This window comes from Ricinus communis, chromosome 6 (genome assembly GCF_019578655.1).
Source record: "Ricinus communis isolate WT05 ecotype wild-type chromosome 6, ASM1957865v1, whole genome shotgun sequence".
Classification (NCBI taxonomy): Eukaryota; Viridiplantae; Streptophyta; class Magnoliopsida; order Malpighiales; family Euphorbiaceae; genus Ricinus; species Ricinus communis.
The window spans coordinates 26,389,410-26,413,643 of NC_063261.1; the positions used below are offsets into that span (position 1 = coordinate 26,389,410).

A 24,234-nucleotide genomic window follows, 5' to 3' on the forward strand; every position below is an offset into this window, starting at 1 on the left:
GGTGTACTAAATACATATATCGACTTTATATGTATTTTTTTAACAAGTCTTATTGTTAAATGTTGGATTAAATCTTTTATTTTTCTTCATCACTCTTATAGAAAGAGAACTCATCAACCACATCATGATTTCTACAGGAAAATAATTCAATATTCTAATATTGGATGATAATAAAATTCCTATAGATAAAGAAATCAGTACTCCCATAATAGAAGACCATAATAATTTTTTTTTTTAAATATATTAATTTTTATTTCTTAAAATTAATAATATATAAAAAAAGATCACCATCAATTTAAAAATAATAAGCGGTGGATAAAAAGATATAATTTGAATAAAAAATAAGAAAGATAAAATAGAAAAAGAATCATCTAGGATTTTTCTCGAGAAATATTTATTTATACTTTATCTTATAAAACACCAGATGATGTTAACATTATATATGGTTGAAATCAATAAAATTTATGGAATTCATTTATAAATTTAAAGCTAATATACTTTTACTAAAAGAAAAATTAATTTAAAATTCTACATAATTAAATTTGTGTAAAATTATTTATAGTTACACTAAATTCTAATAAAATAAATAAATTCTATATTAGTAAGTCAATATATTTTATAATACTAAAATATTATTTTCAATTTTATTATTTCTATTTTATTTTCTCTTTTATAACTTTTTTATTTAAAATAAATTTATTAATAAATTTCAACTAAACATAACATAAAGATAAAAATGTGAATTTATTATGAAAAGAATAATATTTTTCCCCTACTTATTATATTTTCTCCTTGTTTTGGAGAGAAAACAAAGCTAGAAAAGTTGAAGAGTTTATTTTGTTTCTTCTTTATTCTTTTTCCATCCCAAATATAGAATTAGCTTTTCCAAAATTAAATTTAGGAAAAAATATATTTATAACTTTCTTAAGAAATGGGCTTTGGGAAAAAGTTTCTAAAGAATTATAAAAAAAGAAAAAAGAAAATTAAACATCTACTGAAATATATAAAATTCATTTTCTCAATTTAGATTTACAGTAAATTGGACTTGAGTCTTATATTTCATATTATAGAAAGCTTACAATTTTCATTTGATGTAATATTGTTACTTGAACTTTTTTCTTTCAGCAAAGTCAAGATCCCTAATTTTTTTTTTATGTTACATCAAAATTATATAAAACATGAATTTTTTTTATGGATGCTGAGAAATAAAACTATATTATTTTTTTTATTTTCTTTATTGAAAAACTCTTTTCTTCTTTTGAACTATTCTTAATTTTTTTATTTAATCTAAATATATATTTCCACCTATAATTGATAGATGATAAACATATGTTCATTAATTTTTTTAAATATCAATAAATTTAATTTAAAAAATATAAAACACTCATATATATAGTCACCATCGTCTTTATTATGCATGTCATATTGGTTTTGAATGAGAAAATGACATGTGACATATTTAGAAAAGTATTAATTATAATATTTTATTAAAAATCTAAATATAATCTTAAATTCTAATAATAAATATGGTAAAAATTTATGGCTTTTTAAATATAACACTATTATATTCTTAAAAAATAATTATGATAAGTATAATAACTATTAATAATAAATATTATTATATTTCTAATAAAATATACATTTATATTTATGTTACATAAATTAAAAATAATAAAATAGTAAAAAAATAAAAATTATAGATTTAGATCATAAAAAAAAGTTAAAAAATATTTGGGATATACTTAGGAATTTATTAGTTGAATATAATAATTATAAAAAAATTAATCTATATGAATGTGATATTAAAAAGTAATAATAAAAAAACAGAAAAAATTTTAATAATTAAATTTTCTTAAACTAATTAATATACAAATATGTAAAAACTTATTAGTATAATGAAATAGATACAAAATTAAAATTGATAAATAAATAATATATATATATATATATATATATATATATATATATATATTATGTTTATTTGCTTTAGCATGTAATAAATATAAATATTTTATAAAATTATATATAATTCTTATAAATGACTAATAGATGTAAATAGAAATATCATAAAAATAGAAATAAAATCATATTTATACTAATAATATTACAAATTAATTATATATAATACATAAAACTAGTATTTTTAAATATAAAATAAATAAAATAATCATGTGTAGCATGAACAAATTGCTAGTTGTGTAATATGACTTTAAATTTATATTTAATGTTTATATTTAGTGAAGATCTATATATCTTTATTTTATAAAAGTTTGACTTATTCTTCATTATGATATCAGTTTTCTTTAAGTTTTATATTTTTTACAATATCAAAAAATTATTATTAATAGTATGTAATCATTATTTATTTAATAAAATAATAATAAAGTATCTCTATTTATTTTTAATTAGTTATTTATTTGTACATTGTATAACCGTTGTTATTTTAATTATAAATAATAATATAAATTGATTTTATAAATAAAATTTAATTTAATATTTTATAGTTATTTTTAATATTTTAAAGTAAATAATAAATTAAATATTTTTAAATATATTTCTTATAAAAATTAATATTTTAAAATTTTATTACTACAATAAAAAAATTATTTTTGAAATATTTATCAATTAATTTTCATATTTTATAAATTAATAAATATAATTTATATTATTATTTTTAGAATTAAAAACTAATTTATTAGTTATTATAAATATTAAAAAATAATTAAAAATAATTTTCTATAATTATAATTACCTTCTAATTAAAAAATTAAATTATTAATATTAAATAGAAGTATTATATTTGAAATCAGAGTTATTGTTTAATTAGTAATATAATTTATTATTCAATATAATTAATAAAAATTAGTAATTTATTTATACATTATACATCATTCTTATTAATTGATTCAAATATTAAATCTATATACAAAATTTAATAGAATTTTAATTTTTAATATTTATATATAATATTAAAAGTAACAGTAAATAATTTTTTAAAATTTATTAATATAATAATATAATAATTATTTTAAAACTATTTATTAATTAATTTTAGTATTATGTAAATTCATATTATTAATATAATTGATATTATTGTTGTTTAAGATTAGAAATTATTGTGTATCTAAAAAATTAATTTATTAGTGAATATAATATCAAAAGTATAATTTAGAATGTTATTTTATAGAATTAGAAAATTACTTAATTAGAAAACTAATTTAATAGTTAAAATAATATTAAATTATAATTAATATGCTATTTTTATAATATAATTAAAATTATCATTTAATTAAAAAATTAATGACTAATATTAAAATATAATTAATATGTTGTTTTTAAAATTAATATCAGTATTTAATTATGAATGTAACTTATTAATCAATATATTAATAAAAAATCATAAAATTATACATAAATTTGATTCCTATGTGTCAAAAATAAATACACATATAAAAATAAAAAATTTATTTGTCAAAATATAACCACATATTGTCAAAAAATTAGATATTAAAATTAATATATATATATATATATATATATATATATATATATTTTAAAATTACACATAATCTTAAATTTAATATGTAAAAAATAAGTACATTTATTAAAAATAAAAATCCTATAATCAAAATAGTGATATACATATTAAAAAAAGTTTATATTTAAAAAGTTAATGTATATATATAGGTCCGCTATATATGTACTCATTTTAATTTAAAATTTTACTAAGTCACCTATAGATATCTCTCCGTTTTTTTTTTTGCTACCGTCGGCTACTTTTCTTATCGCCGATGACTTTCTTACTGCCGACGGTAACTAATTTCAATTCTTTGCGAATTATTTTTTTTTTCTTTTCTCCTCTAGTTGTTTATTTTCTAATTATAATAACTAACTAAATTATGTTTTATATTTTTTTGTATGAGTTGGTCAAAACTTGTAGATTTTGATAATAAAATTTCTTAATTTTTTAGTAGTTAATTTGAAAAATTAAATGACAAATAAAAAATATATAGAAAAAGATCTCATGACTACAAAAGTTTTAATATTTGGAGATGAATCAAAGCTTCACAATAATAAAGATGAATTTATTTGGTTGAAAATTTATTTAAATTTTTGTGTTAGATTTACTTTTCTTAGTTATTTTTTAAAATTTATTGATAAAATATTATGAATTTTTTGTTTTATCTTTCTTGATAGTGATTTATTTTTCTTTATTTATGAGAGTTTCTTTGTCTTACTTTATGGGAGTGTTTATCTTAGAGTTAGGATGAGTTTGAGTATAATATTCAAAAGATCAGATTTATTTAAAAACTCGTTAAACGACAATGAAATCGATTTATAGTTCAATATAGCCACCGAGTGGAATGTGTTTGTTATTGATGCCTAAATGCTGCCAATGTGCTGTATATAATTGTTCTATCAACACGAGCATTAAAGTTTATATTTTTTAAATATATTTATAATAAAATTAGTACATATTTTTTTGGATGTAGTCAAATTTACTTATCTATCACACGTTGTATTAATACTAATAAAAAATTCTTTTTATTTTTTGAAAAGAAAGTAGGCTGTTGTTAAGATGAGATTTGTATCAATATTTATTAATAGGTTTCCCTCGAAGAAAACAGCATAAGCAGAATGCAATATTTTTCAAATATTTTAGATAACTAAAATCATTATTAAGAAAACACACAATCTACATAATTAATAATCATATAGAACAGAATAATCCACATAGCTTTAAGCTTTCCTAAATTATATAGTCTTGTAAATAATAGTCTACTTCATTAACACACACAAAAAATCAAAGACTGTAAATAATAAAAAATTTATAAAATTCAAAATTGATGACAATGTTAATATGTAATTTATAAGATAATAACTTGATAAATTATAAGATACTAATATTAATATGTAATTTATCATTTAATAAGAATATAATAACAAAAATTCATATTAAATTCATGATTTATAGGTGGTCATGACAATCATAACTTTTTTTCTTTAACCGCTCATGCCTTATCTTTTTATTACTCTTCTTTAATTCCTTTACATATAAAGATGCCAACTATAATCTTGCAGGTGATATTCCTATATGTATCATCCAATCACAAAAATGCAACAAATCAAATTACTTTTCCTACCATTAATAAAATTACTTAATTAGATTATATGTCGGAATTGAATATGATTTAGTAAATCTATTTATATTTAAAAAAATTACAATTATAAGGGAAATTCAAAAATTAAAAGCACAAAATAACTAACTAAGATTTGACAATAATTCCTCAATTACTATTGGCTGAATGAGTTATTAATTATTTCATCCGTCGCAAAAGAAATTATTTATTTATAATTTATAAACGGCTAAAAAAATATTATTTTTAATTAATATTTTTTTAAGATATCTTTATTAAATCCTTTTCAGAAATTATAATTTTAGATATTCAGATATAATAATTAATTACATAGTATATTAGTCATATAAAAACTAATTCTAATAATTTTTTAATAATTAAGAAAAGATATAATTTAGTACAGCCTAAAAAGAGAAACAAAAACACACCACTTTAGAAACGAAGAGAATATGCATCTTAGCGCGTGATTCTACGCAATCTATTTTCGTGAATATATCTCCGAACCAAGGGCATATCCGTCAACATAGAAAGCAGAGCGAGAACACAACTATACAAGCGGGCCAAAGTAATAAAAATAAAAATAAAAAAGCAAAAGTTTGATTGATGAGAGAAAAAAAAAAAGGAAAAGAATAAGTAAAATAAAAAATAATGTGACAAACGTTAAATATTATTTTTAATTTATAATAGCGGACGCGAAGAGAAAATTGCATTTTGATTTAATATCGCCGTTGAGATACGGATACCAATCTCTCTATCTCTCTCTCAAGGCTCTCTTTTGTCCCTTATCGGCTTCGTGTTCTTATTTTCTTTTCTCTCCCGCAGATTTTCTTTCTTTTTCCTGCAAACCAAGCAACACCGAGAAAATTTTTTTTGTTTTTCTTTCAAAGGAGAATTCGACTTCATACGAACACAAAATCATAGGAGAATCGAGTAAATCTCTATGCACAATTGAATAAATTTCTTTGTTCAGCAGCGGTTAATATTCGCGGATCTGGTGTTCTGCTAACAATCCATCAGTTTTAAGCTTTTTTCAAGGTTCTCTGTGAACGCTGTCGTTTTGAGCTTGGATTTTTAGCCATTTTTAGGTCTTGGAACCGCTGAGAATCATCGAAAGCCCTAGGTTTCGAGACTGTGGATTGGTTATACGTGGTTTGGTCTGCGGGCGGCGCGAAGTGAGGTTTATTTTATTCGGTTAGGGTTTTGGAGTTGTTGTGGCAGTGGTGTGTAAGGAGTTTTTGGCTTTTTGTCTTGTTTCGTAGTTTTGTTTTTGGTGATGCGAGATAGGTGGTGGTGGTGGTGGATAAATAGATAGAGGAGATTAGGGTTAGGGTTTTGTATTGATGCCGCCAGAGAGATTGCCGTGGGATCGGAAAGATTTATACAAGGATAGGAAGTACGATAGGTCTACTCCTCGATGGAGGGATACGCCGTCGTTTTCTTCAGGTCATTATGGATCTTCTCGCGATTTTTCTCGCTGGGGTGGAGGATCCAACGACTTTCGCAGGCCTTCTGGTTAGTTCTTATTTCTTTCTTTCTTTTTAAATTTATTCTTCTTGGATGTTATAACTTGCCCTAGTTCAGTTCGGATTTTAATTGGATGCTGCCAGTAATATCTTTTGAAGCAAATTAAATTGTTTACTTTTTTGCCATAAGTTATTGATAGTTATTATCCAGAATTTGTAAATCTGGGTATTCTCTTTGGAGATATCTACATTTGAGTGCTTTGTCGCCATAAGTAGGTCTTGCAGACTTGTAAGCTTTTATATTCAAGGTTTTATCCTCTTTTCAAGGGTTTTTATTCAAGGTTGTTTCTAGTTATCTTCTGTCAATAGATCTGACTTGGTTCAGGTTTATCTGTATTTGAATGATTTTTCTTTAGATCTGGGGTTCTTATGCTCTGTTATCCTTGTTTTGAAATTTTTAATTTTTTTTGCCTTGGCTAGAATATATTTTCTGCTTGTGTGAATTGTATGTAATTTTCCTTTTTTGTTGGTTTAAATATTACTTGAAGGTCATGGTAAGCAGGGTGGCTGGCACTTGTTTCCTGAAGAATCTGGCCATGGTGGGTATTTGCCTTTCCGTTCCAGTGAGAGGATTCTGGAAGACAAGAACTGTAGGCCATCAGTTTCGCGAGGAGATGGTAAATATGGCAGGAACAATAGGGAAAGTAGGGGATCTTTTGGTAGTCAGAGGGATTGGAAAAATCATTCATCATGGGAAGTGAGCAATGAGTCTCCAAATACGCCTGGGAGGCTGCATGATGTGGTTAATGATCAGAGATCAATTGAAGATATCATAACTTACCCCTCCTCTCTTCCGCGTCCTGAATTTGCAAATACTTGGGACCAGCTTCCTTTGAAGGACCAACATAATAATAATATTAATAATATTATTAATAGTAATAATAAGATGGCTGGTGCCAATGGGTTGGGCACAGGCCAAAGAGGTGATAGGGAGGATTCGATGGATTGGAAACCTTTTAAGTGGACCCGCTCTGGAAGTTTATCTTCTAGGGGATCTGGTTTCAGCCATTCAAGTAGCTCTAAGAGCCTTGGGGGTGCAGATTCTGGTGAAGGGAAGGCTGAGTTGCAGATTAAAAGTGCATCTCTTGTGCAGTCCCCCTCCGGGGATGCTATTGCATGTGTTACTTCTGCACCATCTGAAGATATGACTGCTAGGAAAAAGCCACGCCTTAATTGGGGTGAGGGATTGGCCAAGTATGAGAAGAAGAAGGTTGAAGGCCCTGAGGTGATTGGAAACAAAGATGGAATTGTTAATTCTTCTAGTAATGCAGAACCCATTCATTCTCAAAGTTCAAATTTGGTTGATAAGAGCCCCAGAGTCATGGGATTATCAGATTGTGCATCGCCTGCGACTCCTTCCTCTGTTGCATGTTCTTCACCGGGTAATTACTTTGTTTCTTATAACTTCTCTGACTTTTAAATAGTTATTCTTCTTATGTTGTTCATACATTGGGAATCTATGACCGCTTCTATCGAGTTCCCAAGACTTGAATCCATGCTTGTATCTTTTACTGTAATGCCGGTAGTATTAAATTATTAACACCTGTATCAGGTACTTCTGAGTGAATTCATCTATTTAATTATTTGTACTGATAGTTGATGTTATGCTAATGGTAATTGTGAATGTCCTGATCTATCCTCCAATGAAGCTTCATTGGAAGTAATTTAATGCATAACCAATTCGAATGCCATTTACTTTGATTTGGTCATTGTCTTTGTATGCTCTGTATATAATACGAAGTGTTCTCATTTTCTGCCAACTTGCATGAAGTGATTTCTGTGATATCCTGTACTACTTTTACCTGATTTAGAGGACTCTTAATAAATGATAAATTACATTACTGATGCCAACTTCCTTGACACTCTCTTGTGTGTTGTAGAAAGCTTTCATTTGTTTTGTAGCTGTTGAAATTTTGGATAGTGCCATGTCAAGTAATTTGTTTCTTGAATCCCCTGTTTGCATATTGATCATGTTGTCTGGAAACTTCTTCTTCTTTATCTATCCTCCTTTCTTTAGAGGGTTTTAAGATGCCGACTCTTTTTGCAGGTATAGAGGAGAAAACATGTGGCAAGGGAATAAATGCTGAAAATGATGTTAACAACTTATGTGGCTCACCCAGTATGGGGTCTCAAAGCCATATTGAAGATATCTCTTTTAACTTAGAGGTGTTGGATGCCACTTCAATAGCTAATTTGGGCTCTACGCTTGTTGAACTGCTCCAGTATGATGATTCTAGTTCACTGGACTCAAGTTTTGTGAGGTCTACTTTAATGAATAAATTGCTTATACTGAAGGGTGACATTTCAAAAGCTCTGGAGGTAACTGAATCTGAAATAGACTCACTTGAAACTGAACTTAAGTCTCTGAAATTCAAATCTGGAAGCAGATGTACTTGCCCCGCAGCATCCAGTTCTTTCCCAGTGGAGGGTGGTGCAAAACTTGACGGTGAACAGGGGGCTACTTCCAACAATATTCCACGACCTTCTCCATTGCAGGTGTCATGCTCTGGTGCTGAAAATATGGAAAAGACTCCTTGTGATGGTGTCATGGATGAAGATCATGGTGGTATTAAGGATGATGATGTTGATAGTCCTGGAACTGCTACATCAAAATTTGTTGAATCGCTAACTGTGGCAAATGCAATTTCTTCAATTGACATTGTGAAATCAGATGAATGTTGTGGTGATATGGGTGGCATTCAAACTATGGCATCACAATCCTTTGTGCCTTGTACTGAAGAAGTAGATAGTGATGCACCTGCTTGCAGAGATGTAAATTCACTTGTAGAATTCAAAGAAGGTGCATCTTTTTCAAGTGATGCGAGTTATGCAGAAGATAATTTATGTAGCTCAATATTGGCTGCCAATAAAGAATCTGCTAGCAGAGCTTCTGAAATATTTGATAACTTATTGCCTAGGGATCCATGTAAGCTTGATTTTTCAAAAGTATTCAGTGTTGCTTTATGGCAGGATAATGCATTAGTTAAGGAAAAATTTGCTATGAGGAAACAGTTTTTAAGATTTAAGGAAAGAGTTGTTACTCTTAAGTTTAAGGCCTTTCAGCACCTCTGGAAAGAAGATATGCGCTTGCTTTCAATGAGGAAATATCGTGCAAAGTCTCACAAGAGATATGAATTGAGCTTGCGGGCAGCACATAGTGGGCATCAAAAATATCGGACTTCTATTCGCTCCAGATTCTCTTCTCCTGGTAAGACCTCTCTCTTATAACTGGCAACAGTATTGACTGCTCAATATTTGCTATAAGGTATAATACGTGAAATCTGTTTTCTTTTCATGATAAGCTTTTTGAGGAATCTCTGTTATGCATAAACTCCATCAGACACTTATTCTAGAGATTGCCAATGGATGTCTTGAATATAGTAAGTCAGTAGGATTGTCCTGTTGATTTGCTTTGGAGCATGATTAATTTGCTTCTTCTTTTAAATTTTTGTTTTCATCATATTTTGATGCATGATGGTGTTGTTGGAGAGTACATATTTTATGAGCTTGTATACTGGAGCTGGTTTTTCTTTTTTTGGCTGAGGCATGAAAGGAACTCTTGAGATCTATTTGTTAATCTCTGTTACTTTCATTGCTCGAACGTGTTGAAGGATCAAGCATTTGGAAACTATGTAACTAATATTAATAATATTAGTATTTATAATTCATTTTTTTTTTTAATTTAGAATGTATTTTTTTTAAAATTTAGAATAAAGCTTTTTTTTTTTCACATGTAAAATCCGTCTGAAGATGGTTGTCTTGAATGGTAGTAAGTTGATAGGATTGTCTTGTTGAATTGCTTTGGAGCTATGGTTATTTGCTGCTTCTCTTTTCTTTTTTTTTTTTCTTATAAAATTTCATCCTACTTTGATGCATGGTGGTGTTCTTGGAGAGCAAGTTTGAATAATTTTTTTTTAATATAGAATTAGTAATTCTTAATTTAGAATAATTTTCTTTTTTCACAAGTAAAATCTGTCTGAAGATGGTTGTCTTGAACAGTAGTAAGTCGATAGGATTGTCTTGTTGCATTGCTTTGGAGCATGGTTATTTGCTGCTGCCTTTTTTTTTTCTAAAAAAAGATTTTCATCTTATTTTGATGCATGGTGGTGTTCTTGGAGAGTGCATATTTTATGAGCTTGTATACTGGAGCTGGTTTTTCCTTTGTCGCCGAGTCATTAAAGGAACTCATGAAATCTATTTGTTAATCTCTGTTACTTTAGTTGTTCTAACGTGTTGTAGGATCAAGCATATGGAAACTATGTTCTTAATCATTACACAATTAATATTAATAATTATTTTTTTAAATTTAGAATAAGTTTTTTCTTTTTTCACAAGTAAAATCCTTCTGAGGATGGTTGTTGGCCAAAAGGTGATTTTGTTTTACCTCATCTCAAACGAGACTTGTAAATCTGACTGTATCTTGTGGATTTCTTTCGTTGTGTGGTGGGTTGACGATTGCATGGAAATTGTAGCACTGAAGCATGCAAGTCTAGTCAAATGCTTTAGATGTAGGATAGATCAACATATACACAAAACATGATAACTCATTACGTTGAAAGTTGTGAAATTTAAGAATAGGTTTTAGCAGTGTTCTGTTTCTAGTTCTACTTAGCATAGGATTTATAAGTTCGTAATAGGATCAATCATCTTTTTGTTTGTTATTTTTTATTATGACTTTTTATTCCACATGATGTTCTGGAGAGGGTTATCTCTGATTTGTTTTAAAACTCTCTGAAAGTATGCTGGGATGCATGTTGATGGTTGGTCTTAGAGATACAGCTGCATGAACTGGATATATTCTTTTTGCATCATAACTAGAGTTTGATATTTGACAAGATAATCACTTTGTACATGAATAAAATGGGAGATGGTGTTGGATGCTTTAAGCCATTTGAAGCTGCACATATGTTGGGAACTGCTTTCATAGGCCACTGTACATTATGGGAGCTGCCTTCTGGGGTACAATGCATGTCCTGGAGCTGCTTTGTTTACTATCCATGCGCATGTTATGTTCTTTGTCAAATTATGTTTAAAAGAGATTGATGCCGAGCTCTTTGAGATATTATAGAAGGCACAGCTCGTTATGGTTTCGTGCATATACTTGTTATGTGAATAAGCTTGTTCAGCATTTGCATGTGTCAAGGCTGTATGCTCGAATTTTTCTTTCATCCAATTGACGAGCAAACAAGTTTTCCAGTGTTGTGATCATAAGAGGAATTAGTGGCTTCGAACATTTAAAGTTTTCAATGTCGGAATTTCTTAATACGGAAGAATTGGAGGTTGGATATGCTTTCGATTGCAGCTAGGCCCTGTTTCATGCTGGAGAAGGTTTGCTCTCAGGGACAGAGGCATTGCTTTCAATGGGTTTTGGTATTGGTCATGCTACCTGTTAAAAGCTGAAGCAAGCTTGCAACATCAGTTCCCACTTTGTGGTTGCGCACTGACAATTGCTTACAACTATGTAGCTTCTCGATAGAATATTGTTATTGGGTTCATGTAGATAATAAATTATGATGCTACTAGTTTCTGAGAATGAATGGGTGATAAATGAATTCTCTTTTTCAAACTGTAACTTCTGATGACAAGTTTTTGTACTAATCTCTTCTTACTTTTAAAACTATGTTTGCAGTTGGAAATTTGAGTCTGGTACCTACCACTGAGATGCTTAACTTCACGAGCAAGCTTCTCTCAGTTTCTCAAGTCAAGGCTTACAGGAATGCTTTGAAAATGCCAGCCTTAATTTTGGACAAAAAGGAGAGGATGATTTCACGATTTATCTCCAGTAATGGTTTAGTTGAAGATCCCTGGGCTGTTGAGAAGGAAAGGGCTATGATCAATCCATGGACGTCAGAAGAGAGAGAAATTTTCATTGATAAGTTGGCCGCTTTCGGGAAAGATTTCCAGAAAATTGCTTCTTTTCTTGATCACAAGAAAACTGCAGACTGTGTGGAATTCTACTATAAAAACCACAAATCTGATTGTTTTGAGAAAACCAAAAAGAGCAAGCAAGTGAAATCCTGTACCAACTACTTGATGGCATCGGGTAAGAATTGGAATCGCGAAATGAATGCTGCATCACTTGACATTTTGGGTGCAGCTTCAGTGATAGCAGCTGATGCTGACAATGGTATGGGAAATCAACAGCTGTGTTCTGATAGAATATATTTGGCAGGATATTGTGATTCCAAAAAGTTGCATTGTGATGATGAGAATTTGGATCGGTCGAGCAAGTTTGATGTTCTTGAAAATGAAAGGGAAACTGTTGCTGCTGATGTTTTAGCTGGTATTTGTGGTTCGATGTCTTCTGAGGCAATGAGTTCTTGCATCACGACTTCTATTGAACCCGGAGAGGGCTGCCGGGAGTGGAAGTCCCAAAAGGTGGACTTTGCTAAAAAACGGCCTTCAGCATCTGATGTTACACAGATTGTTGATGAAGAGACATGCTCTGATGAGAGTTGTGGGGAAATGGATCCAGCTGATTGGACAGATGAGGAGAAGTCTGTTTTTATTCGGGCCGTCTCATCCTATGGTAAAGATTTTGCTATGATCTCACGATGTGTCAGGACAAGATCTAGGGACCAGTGTAAGGTGTTCTTTAGCAAGGCTCGGAAGTGCCTAGGACTGGATTCAATGCATCATACACCTGGAAATGTAGGTACTCCAGTGAGCGATGATGCGAATGGAGGGGGGAGTGACACTGAAGACGGATGTGCCTTTCAGACTTGCTCAGTAATTTGCAGTGACAAGCCAGGCGCGGAGGTGGATGAGGACTTGCCATTTCGTGTCATTGATACACAGCAGGAGTCTGTTGCTGTTGAGAGGAAAAGCTCGACTAGTGACTTGGTTAGATATGAGAATAGCAATGTGGCTGGGCTTATAGATCAAAATGACACCATTGTTGATAAAGCTTTTATTTCGGATGCTTGCCAGATGGATTGCAAGTCTGAGGTAGCTTCAGCTAATGATGGTAAGGTTGTGCATGGTTTTGCCTGCCAGTCTGATTTTTCACAGGCACAGGAAATTTCAAATGAATCAGTCAGCTCTGAAGTTGAAAGAGAGAAACCTGTTGGAGGCAGCATGCCTGTTGAAAATGCAGTTAAATCTGGTCCATCCAATCCAGTCGATGTTGAAGTTAAGGCTATAGTGGAGGTCTCTATTCATGAAAGTAGAAATCAGTTGCAGGGAAAGGAACTTCTGTTGCATGAAAATAGGTTGAACAGTGAGATGCAACATTCAAGTGCTTCTAGGACTGTATCGCACCTTCCTTCTGATATGGGCTCATCCTCAAACTACTGCGTTGGTGTAGAAAATTTGCATCATGTGTCTGTGGAGTTTAGTTCCGTGGAAGAGCCTCATATTGTCTCTTTACAGCAGGAAAATAGGATGGCCACCGCCACTTCTTTGATACAGGTCTCTGCTGCCAATCAGTGTCGGAAAATGCATAAAAAGGATAGTCTTTCATCACAATCTGTTGGTAGGGATGATCATTTCCAGCTTCCAGGGCAAGCTTTAGTTAACTGTATCGAATCTCAGCAGATACTTGGGGGTTATCCAGTTCAAATTCCTATGAAGAGAGAGATGAACGGGGATATCTCTTGTAGATCACATTCTGAAGTGCAGAGAGGTTTAACTTCAGAAAGCAATGGCGCCAATCAGTTTGTGGCTCAAGATTGCTATCTTCAAAAGTGTAACAACACAAAGATTCAGTGCTCGGTACCTGAGCTTCCCCTACTCCCTCAGCATGCAGAACAATGCAAAGATAATTCGCGGAGTTCATCAGATACAGAAAAGCCATCCAGGAATGGTGATGTTAAATTGTTTGGTAAAATACTCAGTAATTCATCTTCACAGAAAATGGAGAATGGAGATCATGGGACCCATTGTCCTAAGCTGGGTAACACGTCGTCAACTTCGAAGTTCAGTGGCCATCAAACTACAGATGGAAGTACTTCTGTCTTGAAGTTTGATCACAATAATTATCTTGGCCTTGAGAATGTTCCTGTGAAGAGTTATGGATATTGGGATGGGAACAAGATACAAACAGGGTTTCCATCTATACCTCCTGAGTACTTTCTGGCCAAGTATCCTGCAGCATTTAGCAATTACCATATATCGGCTTCCAAAGTGGAGCAGCAGGCTGCCGGGAAGTGTAATGACCATAGTTTGAACAGTGTATCAGTTTTGCCTCCAAGGGAAATAAGTGGTAGCAATGGAGTGGTGGATTATCAGATGTTCAGGAGTAACGGTAGTAGTAAAGTTCAGCCATTCTCAGTAGAAATGAAGCAGCGTCAGGATATGCTCTCTGAGATACAAAGGATTAGTGGGTTTGAAGGAATATCGAGTTTACAGCAGCAGGGTAGGGGAATGGTAGGAGTGAATGTTGTAGGAAGGGGGGGAATTATCGTTGGGGGTTCATGCACAGGTGTTTCAGATCCTGTGGCGGCCCTTAAAATGCACTATGCTAAAAGTGAGCAATATTCTGGGCAAAGTGGGACCATCGTCAGAGAAGAGGAATCTTGGAGAAGTAGTAAGGGTGATATAGGCAGGTAGTAGGAGTGGTGAGAGGGCCTCTTCGGGAGTGCCCTCAGCGGCAAATTACTTCTTTGCCGTGCCCTGTATATTAGTTTTTGTATTGTTCAATGGAATATGATGATGATAGGGCAGTGGGCGGTTCACAAAGTCCGTCTTTTTGGTTAAAAAAAAAGAGAAAAAAAGGAAAGAATGATATTGTAGGTGCTTGTAATATTGCAGCAGCTTTGTATTTGTTGTATTTGATGGAAATACAGAAATAATCTGTGAAAACTGAGAGGGGTAATATGGGTGCCCCTCCCATCATTCGATCACACCTATCTAAGTCTCTGACAGATTGACCATCTATACAAATTTTAGAGTTCAGGACTTCTTTGTTGTTTTCTTGTCCCTTTCATGATTATTGTTACTCTTCAGTTTCGCCATCACTTGTTCAAGGTCAACCAAATTACTATGGTAAAGGTTTTAAGCTAAGCTCGATTCATTTTGAGCTGTCGAGTAGTTTCAACTTATTTTTCAAAAAATTTAAGGTGTGTTAAAGTTCATTAAATATGTTTAAATATTTATTATTATTAAATATAAACATATATGTATATTATATAGAAAATATAAACATGAGACTTACTTATAATTTAAATGACGACTCTATTTGCAAGTTTTATAAATAAATCGTAGACAACATATCAAATTCAAATTTGACTCGATGAAGTTTGAATTCAGGTTAGATTAATTCAACAAATAACTTTTTTTTATCGTACGCTGCTGAATAATCAATCATATGACAAATACGTATGAATGAAAAATAGCGGATGGGTGTGGGCAATGCGTACATTTTTGGAGGATTTGAGCAAAATTCTTTAAAATAGGCTGTGAATAAGGCGCAATTATTGATGTTACGACTTCACTCTGTTTCTGTCTGTCTTCTTCTGCCCAAGTCAACACCAGCATGTTACCTGCTTTGGATTGGTCGCTTGAGATCCTTTCTTGTCTGTTTTCATAATTGTCGTTTTCCCCTCTGACACGTTAGATATGATTCAGTGGTAAAATTTTATATATAACATTTATTTATATTTAAATCTCAGACCAAAATTGTGGACAAAACATCAGTACAGCTGTTGTGCATGCATGGTTTTCCCTTCGAAACTTCCACGCCTGATGTTATGCAACTTGTCTCAGGTCAGACCACTTCACATTCACTTCTCTAATCAAAGCTATTACAAGATTGCTTTCGTGCTTTTGGCCTCTGCTTTTCCATTTGTAGCATAGATGGCAGTGGTGCTGTGATCTTAACAGCCTAAAGTTTCACCACAAGAAGGAAAAGAAGCACATGTTATCATCTACTCTCTAGCATTTGCAGATATAAATTCATCAAGTCTTGAAGCCTATGATACATAAACATGGATAAAGGAATTACAGTTCTTGGTAAATCAAGACTAGTTTAAGTCATAAGAAGTCTCTGTTTTTAATATATATATATATACACACACACACACAGAGAGAGAGAGAGAGAGAGAGAGAGAGAGAGAGCCAGTTTGACATTTTTTACCACCTGCTTTTGTTTTCTGTTTTAAAATACAAAAAAGATTTAAATTTAAATTTTCAAAAACAAAGTGCTCGACAGCAATGCCAAACTGACTGTAGTATCGTATGTAATTCGTCTCAGAATATAAAGATTTTCTGGAGTATTTTAAGTCATTAACAAAGAAGTGCCCAAAATTAATATGTAGCTTATGTTGCAAATATCTGAGCCTACCTCATTTGTGGTTGGATGTAAGAGGAATAATTGATGCGCATGCAAGTAGTAGCCACAATCTCCAGGAACAGGTTTTGTAGGCCTCTGATAACCCCTGCATAAAGTTCAAGACAAGCATAATTTCAACATCAATAATGAGATGACAGAAGCTAAAGAGAAAGATACATGCAAAGTTGTAAATGACTCGCGAAACACTTCCATAGTTCTAATAATACAGAACAAGGACTACGACAAATGTGTACATATCTAATAGGAAATCATTGTGTAGGCTCACAGCCTCTTTAAGTGGACTTTGATCTAGCAATCAACAAGAATTTGTATTTCAAAATTACTTGGACTAGTTCCCATATAAGGTCCCTTTGCTCTTAAGCCAAGCAGAACAAAGCTCCAAGGTTCAAGAGGATTCATAAATATCTATACAGTCCAAGGCCAGTTGCTGTTCGTAGAGAAAAATACAGTTGGCATTAGTAGAGAAAAATCAGTCTTCTTTGCAATCACCAATCTTAATGAGATTACTAAAGAAATTGTGGCAAAGATCTTGGACGAAGTAATTTCTTTTAGATGACTCATGACTATAATCCAGATGAGGGAAGAAAATAAAATATCACACAAATAGAAGGAACTGTTTATACATAAAATAGTAGTGTTTACATACCCATCTTCGGCAAGACTTTCAACTGCCAATTCAGAATCAAAGCACTTAGGTTGCCCACCATCGACATAAAGGGGATCGCCTGATTAGCAAATAAGTATAAAAAAAAAGCAGGAGGTTGAAGTCGTGTTTTAAATTAACTTAAAGCAAAATTATTAATTTCTGCCTGCCAAAACATTATTTAATAAACTGGAAATTGGCAACTCGAATTTTATAGCATTTCGTTAATGGGGATATGCTTAATATGATGTATATAGCAAGGCAAACTAGATCCAAGTCAAATGAACAAGCTTTCATCAAATTCATATTATTCTTTTCTTTTTATTTATATAGTGACTAGGGGGTAGGGCCCTGATATGTGTTAGACAACACAGATATCAAGAACATTGAGAAGCTCGACATCTGCAGAAAAAGGTGTTGGCAAACCATCTAACCATGAGAAATATAATCTTCATTAAAATGAAAGTCTGACAACTATTTCTATAACAAGATCTTAAGTTTTTTTTTGTAGTCAAATAAGTTTACTAGTTTTGCAGCACTCTAGTTTGTTTACAGAATTATATTTGGTAAGGTACCTTAGTTTATCTTGGCTCTCACAAATCAATGCAACAGAAATATCAAAAAGAAACAATAGACAAAAAATGATAGCTGCATGTGATGTGAGAACATGCATCTTTAATACATCAGTTTTTCTTTTTTTTTTTTTCTCCGGGTGCTATACAGAATGCAAAATGGGGCTTACCTAGCAAAGGATGCCCTATGAAAGAAAGATGAATTCGTATTTGGTGTGGCCGTCCTGACTCAATCTCAACCTGTGTAACAAATAAGCAAAATATGTTCTATAATATAATATAGTTTTCTCCAGAAGATTGATCAACCCAAGAATCTATTGAAAAGCCTCGTCATAGATATTAGATACCTGGATCAATGTGCGATTTCTCTGCACATCTCTCTCAAGCACTTCAACTTTGCTCAATGCTGGTTTACCTTTTTTTAGTAATAAAATAGCAAGTCATATCATGAATATAAATTTTTCTCAAAAGCAATAATATAACAACAAACACCCGGATAAGTATGGTAACTCCTAAATACTCTTGCAAACAAGTATAAACAAATATCATATCAAACTTGTGACAGCAACCAAAAGTACATCAAAAAGAAGAAAGAGGAAAAGTTTTACATAAAATAAAGGATAGCAGTTTAGTAAACCTGAAGGTGAAGCAACATACAGCCCTTTGGCTACTCCAGGGTATCTCACTGTTCCAATTGGCTGCTGGATGATAACCTGTAATGCAAATATGTTTAAAGTTATTTGTAAGAAGCAAACTAATTAAAAAAAAAAGCAGCAGAAGCAGATTGCTCTTCAAGTTATCAGTTTTATAAAGCATTACCTATATACCAATTAATGGGAAAAGTTTATAAAATCAGAAAAGGACAAACACTACAAGCTCTTAAATCCCCTTCTCAGTTAAAATAGGGAGAATAACCTTTTTGACAAGCTTGTAACTTCCCCACTCCTTCCTCAAAACTATTAATAAAAGATTGAGTTGTAGCTTTATAGAAAAAGTGAATTGGACCCAGAAAGAAATAGAATTGCAGTTTTCTTAATGAAAAATCAAAATGGGGAGTGATGCTGGAACATGCACCACTTTAATACATGTTAAACAGAGTTGAATTATTTTTAATATAATAGGGAGTAAACAGAGAGAATATTGGGGATACTAACAACCAAAAGTGCAGAGTAAAGGAAAAAGGGCTTTGTTCTGAGCGGGTGCTACCTTATCCTGTTGGAGTATCCCATCTACTAGTGCTCGATATATCTTTGAAATTTTCCTCCTCTTGCCAAACTTAGTGCTGTATTATTGTATATGAGATGAACAGAGGTCTCATGAGCAGACTAGGTTATATAGAAAATGGAAAAACTAGTAATGAGCAATATTTTTTAACCTCCTACGCACACAGAAAGCAGCCAACTATACAACAAATGGTTAAAGCAATCCCCCTTTGATATTCAAGTTTTCAATTACCCATAGTTTCCTTTATGAAACTGGATCTCGTCGCTAAAATTTGGAATATATATCACATTTTGGTTCTATTTATTTTCACTCAAATTTGACTATCTCAACACAGGTAGAATATTTTTCCTAACTATATCCTCCAGCATAAAAAGGCAGTGGGGCTAACAGTGGTAGATGTTGAAGGTTACTTGATAAGTTTGCAATATAAGTGCAATAGTGAATCGTTATGTCTTCTCAAGGACTTTATTCCTACTTTGTCTACATGCTCTTAATGAGATTCAGTAATTTGGAACAGAAAGTTCAGCTATGGAAGTGTCTCCAATTGTATCAATTTTGAGAATTTCAAATTGCTCAAATATGCTTTCTACTATTGCTTATCTTAGCGCCAGTTATTTCATTCATATATTTTTTCATGGAGCAAAAAATTCATTTAGTGCAATTTTATCTACATTTCTCCGTTGCCTTCATATGCTCCCCATAGTAATTAAACCAAAAAAAACACTCGGAGACAAAAAAGAATTAATTTCATGCCAAAGTTTATCAGTCCTTGTCACTCAAAAGTCATGAAGAATGAATGTAATATAAACTACGGATCCTCAATCAAATTTCAATAAGCTGTGCAGTATGTTTTCTACTCCCTCTGGTTCTGGACAGTTGTAAAATCAGAAAAGAATATTAATTTATGGCCGGAGGAACAATAGGCGTCTCTGCAAACAACAGCCTTATGACATGCTAGAAGGTTAGATAAACTTTACAGGCAGAGAAAGAACGATAGAAGCAATTGAGATGAAATTTTCCACTAACCCATCTTCTCCAATAAGAGATGTGCCATCAGCAAAATATGCTGCCAGGTGAGCCTTGGCAGGCTTTGACTTTGCACAAAGCAATATACCTAGAATCCAATTGATAAATGATCAAATAACATAATACTTGGAATAGAAATCATTATTTTCCTAATCACAGCAACTTACATAATGACCAAAAGAATAAAAGAAGACAGAAATACCAGACATGCTATCTAGGGATATGAATCATTGTAAACAAGGAACTCCAAAAATATATAGTTTATCAATATCTTAGCATACCATTGTTTCATATTGAGAATCTAAAGTATGACCTAGCGCACGAGACTTTCTGCACTATGAGCTCATGGCAGGAGGATTAGATGATATGGACCAAACATTACCCGTATTTCATGCACTGTGATCTAGTGCACAAAATGGTATCTCCAGTTTCCCATGGTATGAGACATGACATCCAGTTTTATAAGAGCAACTTGGCAGAATGACCCTGCCACAGAGTCTGCCTCACCATTATGTCAAGATCTTGGTTCTGAAATACACTTTGGGATTATTAAAATTAATTAACAAATAACATGACGTATTATTTATAACTTTCCTTCAGTGTGTGCATCCTACTTACTATGTGGAAACTGGCATTCATCAGTTTGCTTCCTTTTAATACTAGATTAATTGAGCAGCTCAGAAAAAGATTTCAATCATCTCATGCATACAAACCATTTTAAAAGCAGCTAGCTTTACAGAAAATTGAAGTCAGTATCATATGTCCAGCCCTAACTCTCTCTAATGATAACTAACCTGATGTGCCCCTTCCTAGACGATGAACAGGAACAGGTTGGGATCCTTGGCTTGCCAGAGAAGAGGTTTGTTTCCTTGCCAACCACTGGAGTTGTGTCAAAACAGTTCGTTGCTGGAAAAGCCCTCCAGGCAAAACTTGCAGACCAGAAGGCTTGTTTAAAGCAATCTGATTATGCAACATAATTCCACATCAATCAGTTGAAATTAAATGATACCTCAATGCATATATACTCTGTCCCAAGGCTCGATGCATTAGCTGAAAGGTGATGGCAGAGATGAAATGCTAATAACTCCTATACTAAGGTCAATGCTCTATAGATTCAGGATAAAAATTGAGTAATGTTGTATGCCAATTCAACATTTAAAAGTTCAATAAGGTGAATAACAACGAACTATTACAAAAGCTATGGCCCAAGAATGAAATCAAGAGGGAGCCCAAGTACATACATTTATAAAGCAACCACTATAAAACAATTTTACCATATCATCATCCTCATACAAAACTTGTATCATATAAGGTGTATCGGGCTCTCTCCATGGAAGCCTATGATAAACGAGTTCCAAACCAGCCCTAGACAAACAAAACTTCACCATATCAATAAAATTAAACGCATCCATCTACTATACACCTTATAAACAGCTATATAAGTCTGTTTCTGTTTCAGGGATTCCTGAATTTATGTAAGAGCATATAGCAGGGCGTGCTTTTCAAGAAAACAATTCTAAACTTTAATGCCAGACAAATTAATGGCCATAACAACATGAAATATGATTTGTTACAATTAGGTATTAATCAAAACCTGAGAATTGTATTGGGTTCTTTAACAACTGTACCATCAATTGTTATCTGCAAATAAATAAATAAATTCAGAGAACTAATTGAAAAATGCATCACTGTGTATATATATATATATATAGAGAGAGAGAGAGAGAGAGAATAAAACCTGTCCACTATGTATTCTCTGTAACCAACTGTGGAAAATTAATAGTAAGAAAATAAATAATCAATATATTCAAAGAAATTTGTAAAAAAGAAAACAGAAAGATTTGAGCTTTTACCCTTGCAATGGAGCTGAACTCTTATACTTACTAGAGTAGAACTCAATTAGTGTCAATTCTGTAATTATTCAATTAATATAGCGTCAAAGCTAATTAATTAAACCAAAAAGTGATACTAACAAACCATTAAAAGAAAACATTTATATTTCCTATAGCAGAGAAAGAAAGAGGACCGACCAGAATCAGCGGAAGAAACAACGTCGTTGTAGAACAAACCGTCGTTGAGATCAGGCCAAGGAACGCCAAATGATCGATACGACAACGACTCCATAATTGCTGCTGCAGCTGAGTCGGAAATTTTCAGCTGATTTCTTTTTGGGTTAATTATTTTAACACTGTACCAGTAGATTTTTATAATTTTAATAATCATTTTATTGTTTTTTATCTTTCAATCCTGCAAAATTTAATTTTTTTTGTAGTGCGTATAATTTTTATTTTAGTATATATATTATTTTTAACACATAAAAATAAAATTTAAAATAATTTTTATAATAATATATTAATTCATAAATTATAATCTTAATTAAAAATATATTTAAATCTAAAAATAACGAATTAATTATATTCTAGTATTAATAAATATTTTTTAATTAAATAATAAATTAATTTTTAATTAATGTTGATTTTAAGTCTAATATTTGTATTCAGTACTAATTCTTAGTTATGTAATAAATCTTAACTTTACAAATAATAATTTTAATTATAGTATTAAATTATATAATATTAAAATTAATTAATAAATATTTTAAAATAATATTATATTATTGTATTAATAAAATTAAAACTATAATAAAACTAAAAAGTAATTTAAAAACAGTTAATTTATTATTATTTTTTTAGAATATTACAAATTAATTTTAAATAATAAATTTTTATTAAATTATATCTATCGATTTAATTTTACAATCGAAATAATAATAATGATCGGACAATATATAGGTAAACAACCAATATATATTAACTTTTGAGATCTAAAATTTTGTTAACAGGTATGTTGAATTTTTGATAAATAATATTTTTATTTTGACATGTATATTTATTTTTATCACGTAAAATTCAAATTTTTTTATAATTTTATAGTTTATTTTTATTATCTTATCAATTCATAAATTACATTTCTAATTAAACACCACATTAATTTTAAAAAATAATATATTATTTATATTTTAATATTAAATTAATCAATAAATAATTTCTTAATTAGATAATGATACTAATTCCATTATAAAACAATAGCAAATTAATTATATTTTAATATTATATTAACTAATAAATTAATTTTTTAATTAGATAATTGTAGAAAATAATATTTTAAATAATATTTAATAATAAATTAATTTTTTAATTATATATTAAATTTTTAGTCTTAAAAATAATAATATCAATTATATTGATATATTAATTTATATAATATTAACATTAATTAAATATATAATTTTTAAAATAATTATTTATATTATATTAATAAAATTTCAAAATTTTTAAAGATAAAAAATTTAAAAAGTAGTTAGTTTGTTATTATTTTTTAAAATTTTATAAGTTAATATTTAATATTTTAAAATTTATTAAATTGTATTTATTAATTTTATTTCATAATCTAAATAATAATAACAACACTGCAACGTATGGTAAACGACTAGTATATATTAATTTTTGAGATTTAAATTTTTTTATATTTATACTTAATTTTTGACATATAAAATATTTATTTTGACATGTGTATTTACTTTTGACACATGAGATTCAAACTTATGTGTAATTTATAGTCTTTTTTATTAATTTATTAATTCATAAATTATATTTCTAATTAAACATTGAATCTAAACTTAATAAAGAACATATTAATTCTATTTTAATATTATATTAATTAATAAATAGTTTTCTAATCATATAGTAATGTCTGAGATTTAATTTTTTTTAACATGTATGTTTAATTTTTGACAAATAAAATATTTATTTTGACA

At 30.5% G+C, this 24,234-nt stretch overlaps 2 protein-coding genes across 3 annotated transcripts; one reads left to right on the forward strand and one right to left on the reverse strand.

The window, feature by feature from the left end:
• Positions 1 to 5,659: 5,659 nt before the first annotated feature.
• Positions 5,660 to 15,561, forward strand: LOC8259383. Its single transcript, XM_015728523.3, has 4 exons — positions 5,660 to 6,650; positions 7,150 to 8,043; positions 8,709 to 9,869; positions 12,291 to 15,561. The coding sequence occupies exons 1-4, from the start codon at positions 6,479 to 6,481 to the stop codon at positions 15,209 to 15,211; spliced, it is 5,148 nt and encodes a 1,715-aa protein (XP_015584009.2). The 5' UTR covers positions 5,660 to 6,478; the 3' UTR covers positions 15,212 to 15,561.
• Positions 15,562 to 15,894: 333 nt separating this feature from the next.
• LOC8259384 (RNA pseudouridine synthase 5) lies at positions 15,895 to 22,609 on the reverse strand. Of its 2 annotated transcripts, none has more exons than XM_048375679.1 (14): positions 22,448 to 22,609; positions 22,271 to 22,328; positions 22,156 to 22,183; positions 22,012 to 22,058; positions 21,692 to 21,782; positions 21,212 to 21,377; positions 20,418 to 20,505; positions 19,374 to 19,449; positions 18,805 to 18,880; positions 18,515 to 18,582; positions 18,338 to 18,407; positions 17,599 to 17,677; positions 16,944 to 17,037; positions 15,895 to 16,484 (listed from the first exon to the last, which is right to left on the reverse strand). In XM_048375679.1, exons 1-14 carry the CDS (start codon positions 22,539 to 22,541, stop codon positions 16,392 to 16,394), a joined length of 1,128 nt encoding a protein of 375 aa, XP_048231636.1. In that variant the 5' UTR covers positions 22,542 to 22,609; the 3' UTR covers positions 15,895 to 16,391. The 2 variants fall into 2 exon arrangements, with proteins under 2 accessions (XP_048231636.1, XP_048231635.1); XM_048375678.1 differs by having other exon boundaries at positions 21,659 to 21,782.
• Between the last annotated feature and the right edge of the window lie 1,625 nt (positions 22,610 to 24,234).

Bases quoted from the DNA above. Each gene is read 5' to 3' on its own strand.
- LOC8259383 (XM_015728523.3), top strand. From the start codon at position 6,479: ATGCCGCCAGAGAGATTGCCGTGGGATCGGAAAGATTTATACAAGGAT. The intron at 8,044-8,708 runs GTAATTACTTTG...CTCTTTTTGCAG, and splicing joins TGTTGCATGTTCTTCACCGG to GTATAGAGGAGAAAACATGT. The intron at 9,870-12,290 runs GTAAGACCTCTC...CTATGTTTGCAG, and splicing joins CTCCAGATTCTCTTCTCCTG to TTGGAAATTTGAGTCTGGTA.
- LOC8259384 (XM_048375678.1), bottom strand. From the start codon at position 22,541: ATGGAGTCGTTGTCGTATCGATCATTTGGCGTTCCTTGGCCTGATCTC. The intron at 19,450-20,417 runs GTTAGTGGAAAA...ACAATAATACAG, and splicing joins TCTCTTATTGGAGAAGATGG to CACTAAGTTTGGCAAGAGGA. The intron at 18,408-18,514 runs GTATCTAATATC...TTTGTTACACAG, and splicing joins GAAATCGCACATTGATCCAG to GTTGAGATTGAGTCAGGACG.